The sequence below is a fragment of the Callithrix jacchus genome, chromosome 1 (genome assembly GCF_049354715.1).
Source record: "Callithrix jacchus isolate 240 chromosome 1, calJac240_pri, whole genome shotgun sequence".
Classification (NCBI taxonomy): Eukaryota; Metazoa; Chordata; class Mammalia; order Primates; family Cebidae; genus Callithrix; species Callithrix jacchus.
Window position 1 is genome coordinate 208,861,286 of NC_133502.1, and position 12,998 is coordinate 208,874,283.

The 12,998-nt window shown below is 45.1% G+C and overlaps 1 protein-coding gene across 2 annotated transcripts in view; it reads left to right on the plus strand.

Annotated features, from left to right (window-relative positions):
- The window catches only part of EIF3L (eukaryotic translation initiation factor 3 subunit L), a 34,763-nt gene that overhangs the window by 2,564 nt on the left and 19,201 nt on the right, over positions 1-12,998 (plus strand). For both annotated transcript variants that reach the window (XR_013523306.1, XM_002743761.6), the window contains exons 3-7: positions 719-929; positions 5,374-5,453; positions 8,085-8,146; positions 11,182-11,251; positions 11,647-11,720. Coding sequence is in view for 1 of the 2 variants with exons in the window: in XM_002743761.6 (XP_002743807.2) it covers positions 719-929; positions 5,374-5,453; positions 8,085-8,146; positions 11,182-11,251; positions 11,647-11,720 (497 nt within the window). In the remaining variant the exon portion in view is untranslated. The remainder of the gene's footprint in view (positions 1-718; positions 930-5,373; positions 5,454-8,084; positions 8,147-11,181; positions 11,252-11,646; positions 11,721-12,998) is intronic.

The following is a 12,998-nucleotide window of genomic DNA, read 5'->3' on the forward strand; positions in this document are numbered from 1 at the left end:
CTGAGATGGTGCCATTGTACTCCAGCCTGGGTAACAAGAGCAAAACTCCTTCTCAAAAAAAAAAATAATAATAATAACTTTAGGGCCAGGTGTGGTGGTTCATGCCTGTAATCCAAGCACTTTGGAGGCCAAGGTGGGTGGATCACCTGAGGTCAGGGGTTCAAGACCAGCCTGACCAACATGGTGAAACCCCGTCTTTATTTTTAAAAATACATATAAAAAAGAAAAAATAACTTTAGGCCGGGTGCAACGGCTCACGCCTATAATCCCAGCACTTTGGGAGGCCACGGCGGTTGGATCACGAGGTCAAGAGATCAAGACTATCCTGGCCAACACAGTGAAACCACGTCTCTACTAAAATACCAAAATTAGCTGGGCGTGGTGGTGTGTGCCTGTAGTCCCAGCTACTAGGGAGGCTGAGGCAGGAGAATTGCTTGAACGCAGGAGGGGAAGGTTTAAGTGAGCCATGATCCGGTTTAGCGCCTGGCGACAGAGCAAGACTTTGTCTCAAAAAGTAAATAAAAAATAACTTTAAGTCATGGTAATACTGTTGAAGAAACGGACAGCAAGATTGGGAGTGACCTGAAATGTTTATATCTGAGTATTCAAAAAAAGAATTTTACGCAGACCTGAGTTTAGTTTCTGGGGTGGTCTTGCCATTTCATTCCATCATATATGTGGGTTTGAAAGCACCCTATTTGTTATATCGAACCCGCAGGAGATCCAAAGCAGGACCTTGCTTATGAGCGTCAGTATGAACAGCAGACCTATCAGGTGATCCCTGAGGTGATCAAGAACTTCATCCAGTATTTCCACAAAACTGTCTCGGATTTGATTGACCAGAAAGTGTATGAGCTACAGGCCAGTCGAGTCTCCAGCGATGTCATTGACCAGAAGGTATATGAGATCCAGGACATCTATGAGAACAGGTATGGGCAGCTGGTGAAAGGACCTCTCTCTGGGTGGGTCCAGCCTCGTGACAGAGTTCTTACAAATGTGGCAAGCTCTCTGTAAACAGTGTAAACAGTGCTTTGGCCGGGGCATGGCGGTGTCTTTATGAGTCCTTGTGGCTGGGGACATTTAATTTTGATGGACTTAATTTATTTACTTATTTTTTTAAATGGGGTGTTGCTCTGTTGCCCTGGCTGGAGTGCCAGTGGTAAGATCTTGGCTCACTGCAACCTCCGCCTCCTGGCTTCCAGTGATTCTCCTGCCTCAGCGCCGCCATACCCAGCTAATTTGTTTATATTTTTAGTAGAGACAGAGTTTCCCCGTATTGGTCAGGTTGGTCTGAAACTCCTGACCACTGCCTCAGCCTCCCAAAGCACTGGGATTACAAGTGTGAGCCACTGCGCATGGCCTAATTTTTGTATTTTTAATAGAGACGGGGTTTTATCATGTTGGCCAGGCTGGTCTCGAACTCCTGACCTCAAGTGATCCACCCGCCTTGGCTTCCCAAAGTGCTAGGATTACAGGCATGAGCCACCATGCCCAGCCTGTTGGACTTTCTATCCCCAGAAATTTGTACAAAGCCTAAATTAAAATCACTGTTAACAATTAGAATAATAGTGATTAGCATTTATTTTTATCACCAGGAGAAATCCATCAATGTTCAGAGTGTTCTCCCTGTTTTTACTCATTCGCCTTCAGAGTATTAACCCCATGAAGTAGGAGTTTTCCTCATTTTACAGATGAGGGAACAGCACAGAAATAAGTCACATAACTAGTTAAATGGATGTGTAGAGATTTGAACCTGCCGTGTCTGGCACCAGAGCCTAATTTCTAACCTGTGCTATGCAGCCCGTCAGTACATACCAGAGCAAGCTGAGCTCTGCAGGTCGTGCCGGGCTGCCATTGTGTAACGGGCGACAGAGAAGAGATAGGTCAGTCAGAGCTGGGGTAGTCAGGTGTGACTTCACCAAGGAAATAGAATTTAAGCAAATCCGAAGGATAGGGGAGAGAAAGCAAATAGCCAAAGGCCTGTTAGATCAATGAATAGGATCTCTGACCTGTGTTTTCTTTTTTTGTTGTTTTTGAAAGAGCTGAGTTTAGTTGAAAAAGCAGAGGAAACTTGAGACATTTCATGGTTTTAGGGTTTTCCCACTTTGATGAGCCTAAGTTCTACTTGGTAGGGCCCCAAAGTGCTTCCCACCCCTGCAAGCCATCCTTTAGAGATCAGCTCGGGGAAACAGAGTCACTTCTGGCCAAGAAGAATTGTGCTGAGGGTTCGTTAGTAAGCAGGAGAGAGAAAGGCCGAAAATCTCTTATGGGGGTTGAACACCTCCAGCTGAAGGAGGTGAGGCATTGAGGTCTCATGCCACTAACGAACGTATCCGAGTCATGCGGCACCAATAGGTTAGCAGCTGGAGTGAGACAACACCAACATTTGCTGCTGCTGATGTGTCTGTACGGGTCTGCGGCAGCCTCAGTTCTTGCCTCCTCACAAGAAAGTGTTTGAGTGAGGGGCATAAGGCAGGGGAGAGGGAGGCAAGTTTTAGAGCACTAGCGAAAGTTTCTTAAAAGGCTTTAGGACGGGAATGAAGAGGGGAGCGCATAGTTGGAAGAGGGCCAGGCAGGCAGCCTGAAGGCAAGCGCTCTGACCTGTTTTTTTTTTTTATTCCCCAGGTCTTTTCTCATTAGAAGCATATAGACCAGTGCCTATAAAAATTAGCCTGGGCAGGCTGGGCATGGTGGCTCACACCTGTAATCCCAACACTTTGGGAGGCCAAGGCGGGTGGGTCATGTGGTCAGGAGTTCCAGACCAGGCTGGCCAACATGGTGAAACCCCGCTAAAAATAGAAAAATTAGCCGGGCGTGGTGGCAGGTGCCTGTAATCTCAGCTGCTCAGGATACTGAGTCAGGAGAATTGCTTGAACCCGGGAGGCGGAGGTTGCAGTGAGCTGAGATCACACCATTGCACTCCAGCCTTGGTGACTGTCTCAAAAAAGAAAAAAAAAGCCAGGGCACGGTGGCACATACCTATAGTCTCAGCTAGTTGGGAGGCTGAGGTGAAAGGATCGCTTGAGTCCGGAAGGTTGAGGCTGCAGTGAGCTGCACAACAAAGCATGACCCTCTCAAAATAAAGTAAAATTGATTTTACTTTAAAAAAATAAAGAAAAATTTAAAAATAGACCAGTGATGTTCAATAGAAATGTTAGATGCGAATGTAATTTTAATTTTTCAGCAGCTATAGTTTTTTAAAAATGAAGCGGAGATTTATTTAAAATATTATTTCTGCATGTAATCAGTATTTACAATTTAAAGGGATATTTGTCCTTTTTTTCTTTTTTACTAAGTCTCCTAAGTCCAGTATGCATCAGAAATACTTGATTCATATTTAGATTTTACAGAGTTTGACTGGAAAAGTAGATTCAAATACTAAAGTAATTCCAAACAGACCTATAAGTTTCCAATAACTGAGTTAAGTGTTGGTTTTTAAATTTAAGTGGAAACTAACTGAAATTTAAAGTTTAACTTTTCGATTATATAGCAGAGCGGTGGGGCTAGTGCTACTGTATTGGGCGTTGCTGGCAGGTGTAGATATTAGTTGAAGCCAAGCATCTTGTAGCTCTTTCTCTAGGAGAACCTAGTGAGAACAATTCCTGGTGCCTTAAGTATGTTTCTTTAGGAACGTGGGCAGGCGAAGAAGGAGGATCTAGTACAGGAGGCAGAGCAGAAAGAAAAGTGAAAACTAGATGGTAAGTCGAAAAAGAAATGTCACAGGAACCAAAAAGTCTATAAAAGAAACTTTGAGGAAGGGAATGTCTTCAAATGTTTTAGTGAGGTCCAGAGGAGAGTAAAAAGCCAGTTGAATTTGGTAACTTAGTGGACCTCAGTAACCTTAGCAAGGTCAAGTTCAGCAGAATGATGGAAGCAACAGCTAGAGAGCAGTGGGGTGAGAAAGGGGAACTGGTAAGTATTGGGGACATAAAGGGTCATTGAGAAGCTTTATGTTTTGTTTCTGTTTTTCAGGGGTTCCCACCCCAAGACATGGTTTCACTCTTGTTGCCCAGACTGGAGTGCAGTGGTGTGATCTCAGCCCACTGCAACCTCTGTCCCTGGGTCCAAGCAATTCTGCCTCCACATTCCAAGTGGCTGGGATTATGGGCGTGCGCCACCATGCCTGGCCTGTTTCTGTGTGTGTTTTCTGTTTTGTTTCTGTGTTTCTCCCCGACCCCCACCCCGCAGAGACAGGGTGTTTCTATGTTGTCCAGGCTTGTTTTGAACTCCTGGGTTCAAGCGATCCCCCCGTCTTGGCCTCCCAAAGTGTTTAGATTACAGAGCTGAGCCGTCATGCCTAGTCTGTTCAGTGTTTTTTAGAGGAAGGAGCATGTTTATATGTTGGATGAAAAGAGCCAGAGAAGCAGGAGGGGTGGGGCTTGAGGAGACTGGAAGAAAGTATTAATAGCTGCTGAGGGGATCAGGAGAAGAAAATTGAACAGCAGCCTGCTACAGTGTTTGGATTGGATAGGCAGCAGTGTTGAGACGGGATGCTGCAGGTCTGTTGGATTGGATAGGCAGCAGTGTTGAGACGGGATGCTGCAGGTCTGTTGGATTGGATAGGCAGCAGTGTTGAGACGGGATGCTGCAGGTCTGTTGGATTGGATAGGCAGCAGTGTTGAAACGGGATGCTGCAGGTCTGTTGTGGCCTCGGACAGCAGCAGACTGAGTTGCTTCCCTGTTTGGAGACGTTCATATGTACCTCAGGAGATGGAAACCCTGTGTGTTAAGACTGGATGTCTAGAAAGTAGTTCTCTTATCAGGAAACAGGAAGCAGTTAAATATGGCTCTAGTTAATGATACAGAGGCAGGATATTATCCTGAAAAGCTTGCTGGGTCCCTAACTGATAACAAAAAGAATACTTTATTGTGGGGCCGGGCTCAGTGGCTCATGCCTGTAATCCCAGCACTTTGGGAGGCTGAGGCAGGTGGGTCACGAGGTCAAGAGATCGAGACCATCCTGGTCAACATGGTGAAACCCTGTCTCTACTAAAAATACAAAAAATTAGCTGGGCATGGTGGCGTGTGCCTGTAATTCCAGCTACTCAGGAGGCTGAGGCAGGAGAATTGCCTGAACCCAGGAGGCGGAGGTTGCAGTGAGCCAAGATCGCGCCATTGCACTCCAGCCTGGGTAACGAGCGAAACTCTGTCTCAAAAAAAAAAAAAGAGTAGTTTATTGTGTTGAGAAAGATTGACGTGTGGAGTTGGGTTGAGGAAAGTTGTGGACTTAAAGGGCTATGGCCTGAGCTCTGTTTGTGTGACCTCTTCCCCTTTCTAAGCCTGGGTCCTCATCTGTAAAATGTTAGGGTTGGCATTCTCCAGTCCTTCTTTTGGAGTTTTAGAAAATTTTTTGCTCATTTTTTTTTTTTTCAGCTGGACCAAGCTGACTGAAAGATTCTTCAAGAATACACCTTGGCCCGAGGCTGAAGCCATTGCTCCACAGGTTGGCAACGGTAGGTGTGAGCTCTTTATACCTTTTGCACCAAGTGGAATCCAATGACTGAGAGTCACTTGACAGGAAGCTCAAGAGGGTCTGTGTCTGTTTTGCTCACCATCTTGTTTCCTCAGTGCTTGGTATATAGTAGGTTCTTAGTAAAATAACTTGTTGAAGGCTGGATGATTTAAGAGGGGACAGATCTCTCACATATGGTGAAATTTAGATATTTGTCCTGATCTGTTTCTGTTTCCCTCTATAATTTGGGAGTTGGCCAGGTACGGTGGCTCATGCCTGTAATCCCAGCACTTTGGGAGGCCGAGGTGGGTGGATCACAGGGTCAAGAGATCAAGACCATCCTGGCTAACATGGTGAAACTCCATCTGTACTAAAAATATAAAAATTAAAAAAAATATATATATATATATATAAAAATTAGCAGGGTGTGGTGGTGAGCACCTGTAATCTCAGCTACTCAAGAGGCCAAGGCAGGAGAAATGCTAGAACCTGGGAGGCAGAAGTTGCAGTGAGCTGAGATCACACCATTGCACTCCAGCCTGGCAACAGAGTGAGACTCCATGTCAAAAAAAATAAAATAAAATTGGGGGGTCATTGCAATCACTCTGGAATAAGCTCTCTAGCCCCCTACCTTTCACTTTCTTAGATAATGTCCTTTATATCTGGGTGAGGTAGGAGAATCCAACTTATTTTGCTTATAGATATTTAGCTACCCTAGCACCAATTTTTTTCTTTTTTTTTTTTTTCTTTTAGACGGAGTCTCACTCTGTCACCCAGGCTGGAATACAGTGGTGCAGTCTCGGCTCACTGCAACCTCTGCCTCCTGGGTTCAAGCAATTCTCCTACCTCAGCCTCCTGAGTAGGTGGGATTACAGGCACCCGCCACCACGCCCAACTGATTTTTGTATTTTTAGTAGAGATGGGGTTTTACCATGTTGGCCAGGCTGGTCTTGAACTCCTGACCTGATCTGCCCACCTCAGCCTCCCAAAGTGCTGGGACTACAGGCATGAGCCACCAAGCCCAGTCTGCCCAGCTAATTAAAAATTTTTTTTGTAAAGATTGGGTCTCATTGTGTTGACCAGGCTGATCTTGAACTCCTGACCTCAAATGCTTTTCCCAAAGTGCTGAGGTTACAAGCATGAACCATTGTGCCGAGCCACATTGTCTTGATTACTGTATTTTTGTAATAAGTTTTGAAATTGGGAATTCTAAGTCCTCCAACTTTGTTTTTTTTTTTTTTCAAGATTGTTTTGGCTATTCTGGGTCTCTTGGATTTCCTTATTAATTTTAGGATGGACTTGGCAGTTTCTGCAAAGTAGCCAGCTGGGATTTTTATAGGAATTGCCTAGAATATGAAGATTACTTCGGGGAGTATTGCTATCTTCATACTGTTAACTCCTTCAGTGGGATGCCCTTGATTTATTTCGGTTTTAGGTTGCTTTTAACAATGTTTGTAGTTTTGATTGTACAAACATTGTCTCTCGTTTCTTTTGTTACAGCTAATGCGTTTTTGAACACTTCTTTTTTTGTTTTTGTTTTTTTCCTGAAATGGAGTCCTGCTCTTGTCGTTCAGGCTGGAGTGCAATGGCGTGATCTCAGCTCACCGCAACCTCCACCTCCTGGGCTCAAGCATTTCTCTTGCCTCAGCCTTCCAAGTAGCTGGGATTACAGGCACCCATTACCACACCAGGCAAATTGTTGTATTTTTAGTAGAGATTGGGTTTCACCATGTTGGCCAGGCCAGTTTTGAACTTCTAACCTCAAATGATGTGTCTACCTTGGCCTCCCAAAGTGCTGTGATTACAGGCATGAGCCACGAGGCCTGACCTGAACACTTAATTGACTAAACACAGAATGAGCTCAAAACTCATTCTGTGGCTGGGCGTTGTGGCTCACACCTGTAATTCTGGCTCTTTGGGAGGCTGAGGTGGGAGGGTTACTTGAGGGTGGGAGATTGAGGCCAGACTAGCCTGGGTAACATAAGGAGATCCGCTTCTCTACAAAAAAAATTATTCAGGCATGGTGGCACATGCCTATAGTCTGACCTACTCAGGAGGCTGAGGTGGAAGGAACACTTGAGCCCTGGAGGTCGAGGCTGCAGTGAACCATCGTTATACCACTGCACTCCAACCTGCAACAGAGTGAGTCTCTAAACAAACGAACAACATTCTGAGATTAGTATTTCCTTCCTCCCTCCTATGGGAGTCTCACTGTGTTGCCCAGTCTGTAGTGCAGTGTGATCACGGCTCACTGCAACCTCTGCCTTCTGGGCTCAAGCAATCAATCCTCTCACCTTAGCTTGCCAAGTAGCTGGGACCATGGGCACGCACCACCACGCTCAGCTTATTGCTGATATGTGCTGGTTTATTTATGTAGTTGGATGGCAGGTGTCTCTAAATGGTAAAGGGCAATAGGTCTGAATGAGATCTTAATCTCATTGACAGAGGTTGCGGTTGGTGGATTCAAATGAGAAGTGGATTTTCTCATTGCATGTATTCTTGGGGCATATGCATAGCAATTTAGATGTTAAGTGTTCAGAATTACCTTAATTCCTCCCCACCAAAGGGCTAAAGCTGCCAGGATACCCCAGTTTTGTGGATAGTGAAGCACCCCTTTTCCCATCTCTTTCAGATGCTGTCTTCCTGATTTTATACAAAGAATTGTACTACAGGCACATATATGCCAAAGTCAGTGTAAGTATTTAAGTGTCGCCAGCAGTTTTTTTAGTTAATTTTTTTAAACTGTACCATTTTTGTCCCTAGAACACAGTCACTTGTTTATATTGGTTCAGTGTCCAGGAATGATTGGCATGTTTTTGAGTTTTAAGAAATGGTGAAAGGAGGCCAGGCGTGGTGGCTCACGCCTATAATCCCAGCACTTTGGGAGGCCGAGGTGGGCGGATCACGAGGTCAAGAGATCGAGACCATCCTGGTCAATGAGGTGAAACCCCATCTCTACCAAAAAATACAAAAATTAGCTGGGCATGGTGGTGCGCGGCTGTAGTCCCAGCTATTCGGGAGGCTGAGGCAGGAGAATTGCTTGAACCCAGAAGGCAAATGTTGCAGTGAGCCGAGATCGTGCCACTGCACTCCAGTCTGGGTAACAACAGCGAAACCTCGTCTCAAAAAAAAAAAAAAGAAATGATGGAAGGAATAATTTAACCCAGAAAGCTGTTCCAGACACACTAACAATATATAACCTATGCATTCTTTTCAATTTCTCTGTCCCCACCATCCTCCTGGACTGGGCAATCACCCATGTACTGGGTTATAGGCTGCCATCCTTTCAGGGTGTTTCCAGGCACCTGCTGCTGCTTCTGCTTGGGGCTCTTTTCCCCTTCAGAGCTTTGAGCCTCTGTTTCTCTGAAATGTACAAAACACTGTCACTGTATGCCAAGCAGAAGGCTAGATAGACACTTGGCATACATCTTCACATACCTAATTCTGTCAGTCTTGCAAATTGGCACCCGAGGTGCAGAAAGGTTACTTGTTCTCAAATTTATCCAGCTAATAAGTGACAAAACTCCTTGAATCTAGGCCAGCTTGCATTATCCCAACCTTGGGCACTTGAAAGTGCCTGAAGTGTTTTAAAATACCGTCTGTACTATTTAAGGCTGGGTGTGGTGGCTCATGCCTGTAATCCCAGCACTTTGGGAGGCCAAGGTAGGCAGATCACCTAAGGTCAGGAGTTTGAGACCAGTCTGGCCAACATGGAGAAACCCCCGTCGCTACTGAAAATATAAAAATACAAAAATAAGCTAGATGTGGTGGCAGGTGCCTGAAATCCCAGCTACTTGGAAGGTTGAGGCAGGAGAATCGCTTTAACCCGGGAGGTGGAGGTTGTAATGAGCCGAGATCACACCACTCCACTCCAGCCTGGGTGACAGAGTGAGACTCTATCTCAGAAAGAAAAAAAAGAAACCCATCTGTATTATTTATATACACCAGTGACTTAATCTCTATCTTTCGCCTCAGTTGCCCCACTGATGTCCAGACTCGTATATCCAGCTGTCAGCACGTGCACTTGGCTGTCTGAGACACAGCACGTCTCAAGCTTAACACATCTAAAACGGAATTCTTATTTTCCCTCTAAACTAGTTCCTCCCATGTTAATCATCTCAATAAATGGCTACCGTTAATTACCCAGCTAATTGGACTAACAGCTTTGGCATTCTTGACTTCCCTCTGACATGACATCCATCAAATTCTGTTCAGCTCTGTCTTCAACATACTTTTTTTTTTTTAATGGAGTCTTGTTCTGTCACCCAGGCTGGACTGCAGTGGTGCAATCTTGGCTCTCTGCAACCTCAGCCTCCTGAGTAGCTGGGATTACAGGCGTATGCCACCATGCCTGGCTAATTTTTGTAATTTTAGTAAGGATGGGGTTTCGCCATGTTGGCCAGGCTGTGGAACTCCTGACCTCAGGTGAGTAATAGCGGTTGGAAAAGTTGCTGCTGCTGGAGTAAGGGCCATGCCTTTCCGGCATCCCGGTGGGATCTCTGACTACTTTGTCTGATAGAAATGAAAGATTACCTGCTGGTACTGGTGCTAAGAATCTAGCCATGTGTGTGCATTGCTCCTTTGGGAACACCCTGACAGTGTACGTAGCCCGCAGTGTAGCTGGGTTTACCACCTCTAATGTTCTTTGTTCGGTCCGTAGATGAAGATTCAGCAGAAGTTACTGATGCTGTAATCTTTTTATTAGGTACCAGGACTCTCACATAAATGACCAGGTTTTAGCCCCTGGGGAGCAGTTTTTCATTGAATGTGCTTAATGTATTAAGCACCTTACATAATTTTTTAAAAAAGAAAAATAGAGATGGAGTCTTGCCGTGATGGCCAGGCTGGTCTCAAACTCCTGACTTAGGTGATTCCCCCACCTCAGCCTCCCAAAGGTGTGAGCCACTTCGCCCAGCTACATAATCTTATTTAATTGTGACTAGTCAATAATCTTTTGCTCCTATTTTACAGGCAGATTAAATACCTTGCGAGAACCCCACAGTAATAAGAGGTGGGGCTGACTCCAAAGTTGTGTTTTTTCTCCGTCACAAAAATACTGTTCATGGTATGGTTCTCCAGCTCAGAAACCATCAGTGGTTCTCAGATGCAGGCAACGTAAAGACCAGACCAGGGTTCAACCACCTTCCTGTGGAGGGTCAGATAGTATTTTAGGCTTCGAGGACCATGATGGTCCAATCCGTTCAGCTGTGTCTTTGTAGCAGTTGTAAACAGTATGTAATGAGTGGGCCTGGCTGTGTTCCAGTGAAACTTCGTTATTTACAAAACAGGTGGTGAAGTAGATTTGCAGGCCCCCTGACCTAGATGCTTGTTTGGCATTGGGAGACTGCTCCGTTCCTGGCCCATAGTCCCGTGTAGCCCAGTGAGATTATCTTCTCTAACTCCCTAGCCTTCAAATGCCACGATTTTCCCTCTTCGCTTTCGCTAGTATGTTTTTTTCTGAAATGCTTTCCCTTCTTTCTGCTTTGCCGGATCTTCATGCCTGCTCTGTCATTTAAGGTCTGTTGCTGTAGAACCTAACCATGCGTTGCAGTATTCACTACCTCAACTGCTATAGGACTTTCTGTCTTCCTGCTCACTTGTGTCTTTACATACCAAGGAGAGGACAGATACCAGTTCTCATGTATTTGTACACAGCTGTCGCAGTATACCATGAGTAAAACACATTATGATTAAATATCTGTATCCTGATATATCGGTTTTCTTTACAGGGGGGACCTTCCTTGGAGCAGAGGTTTGAATCCTATTACAACTATTGCAATCTCTTCAACTACATTCTTAGTGAGTAAGATTTGGCCAAGGGGGTGTGGTTACAATGAGCTTCAGCACTGACCTCAGCTTTTTTTTTTTTTTAGCAGGATCTTAATGTGTAGGTGGGAAGAGGGGAGGTCTTGTGATTCATGGTCCTTTTTAAGAGAGAAATTACAGGCCAGGCATGGTGGCTCACGCCTGTAATCCCAGCACTTTGGGAGGCCAAGGTGGATGGATCGCCTGAGGTCGGGAGTTCAAGATAAGCCTGACCAACATGGTGAAACCCTGTCTCTATTAAAAAAAAATAAGAAATAATAATAATAAATAAATAAATGAGAGAGAGAGAAATTACAAAGCATTCTGCAGCCTACTGAATGGGCAGAGTCATTGGATTGAACCTGACCTTTCTGTGGTCTCCTGCACAGATGCTGATGGTCCTGCTCCCCTTGAACTACCCAACCAGTGGCTCTGGGATATCATCGATGAGTTCATCTACCAGGTATCTATCTAGTCAGCGTCAGCCTAATTTGAAATAACTGGTCCGTGCCAGGAATAGCTATTAACTATCATTATTGTAAAAAAGCTGCATGGTGTAAAAATATCCTCATTGTAGTGTAAAATAGCCCATGGCAGAAGACTCCCATTTCAGTTGGTTTTCTGAAGAGACAGTGAAGCCTAAGCACTCCAGATAGGAAATTGGAAGTCAAATAAGTTGAGCTCCTGACGTTCATCGAGCTCTTACTTGATCCTGTTGGGTGGTCTGGCAGGAAGAGCATGGGCTTCGCAAGGCTTTTGGAGCCAGGTGGAAGTGGTTTCCTATCTGGGTGCTGCCACCTGCTGGTAACACTGGTAAAGCGCTAGTAAGAGCTCTGTAACAGCGATGTGCTATTGAAACTCTCAGCCTCACTTTCTTCACCTACACAGTGGAAATACTGTGTATCTTTTTTTTTTTTTAATTAAGAGTCAGGGTCTCACTCTGTCATTTGGGCTGGAGTGCAGTGGTGTGATCCTAGCTTACTGCAGCCTGGAACTCCTGGGCTCAAGTGATCTTCCTGCCTCCACCACTTGAGTACCTGCCACTATAAGGCCCACACCACCTTCCTGGCTATTTTTATTATTGTAGAGATGAGGGTCTTGCTGTGTTGCCTTCACTGGTCTTGAACTCCTGGCCTCAAGTGATCCTCTTGATTTGGCCTCGCAAAGTCAGGCACCATGCCCAATCTATATATATATATATATATATTTTTTTTTTTTTTTTTAATTTAATTTTTTTAAGATGGGGTTTCACCATGTTGGCCAGGCTGGTCTTAAACTCCTGACCTCTGGTGATCTACAAGAATATCACCTGTCTCAGGAGTTACTGTTCAAGGTTGACTGAGAACCGTGCCAAATGCCAATAAAGTACAGCAGCTGTGTAGCCTGGGGGTAAAGGTTCAGGTTTTGCTGTTTACTGGCTTTTGTTTGTTTTGAAACCCAGTCTTACTCCATTGCCGATGCTGGAGTGCAGTGGCACAATCTTGGCTCACTGCCACCTGTGCCTCCCAGGTTTAAACGATTCTCCTGCCTCATCCTCCCCAGTAGCTGGGATTACAGATACCCACCACCACCTCTGGCTTATTTTTGTATTTTTAATAGAGACAGGGTTTCTCCCTGTTGGCCAGATTGGTCTTGAGCTCCTGACCTCAGGTGATCCACCTCCCAAAGTGCTGGGATTAATGACGTGAGCCACTGCACCTGGCCTACTGGCCCATTTTACAATGGTAACATGTTCTATTGG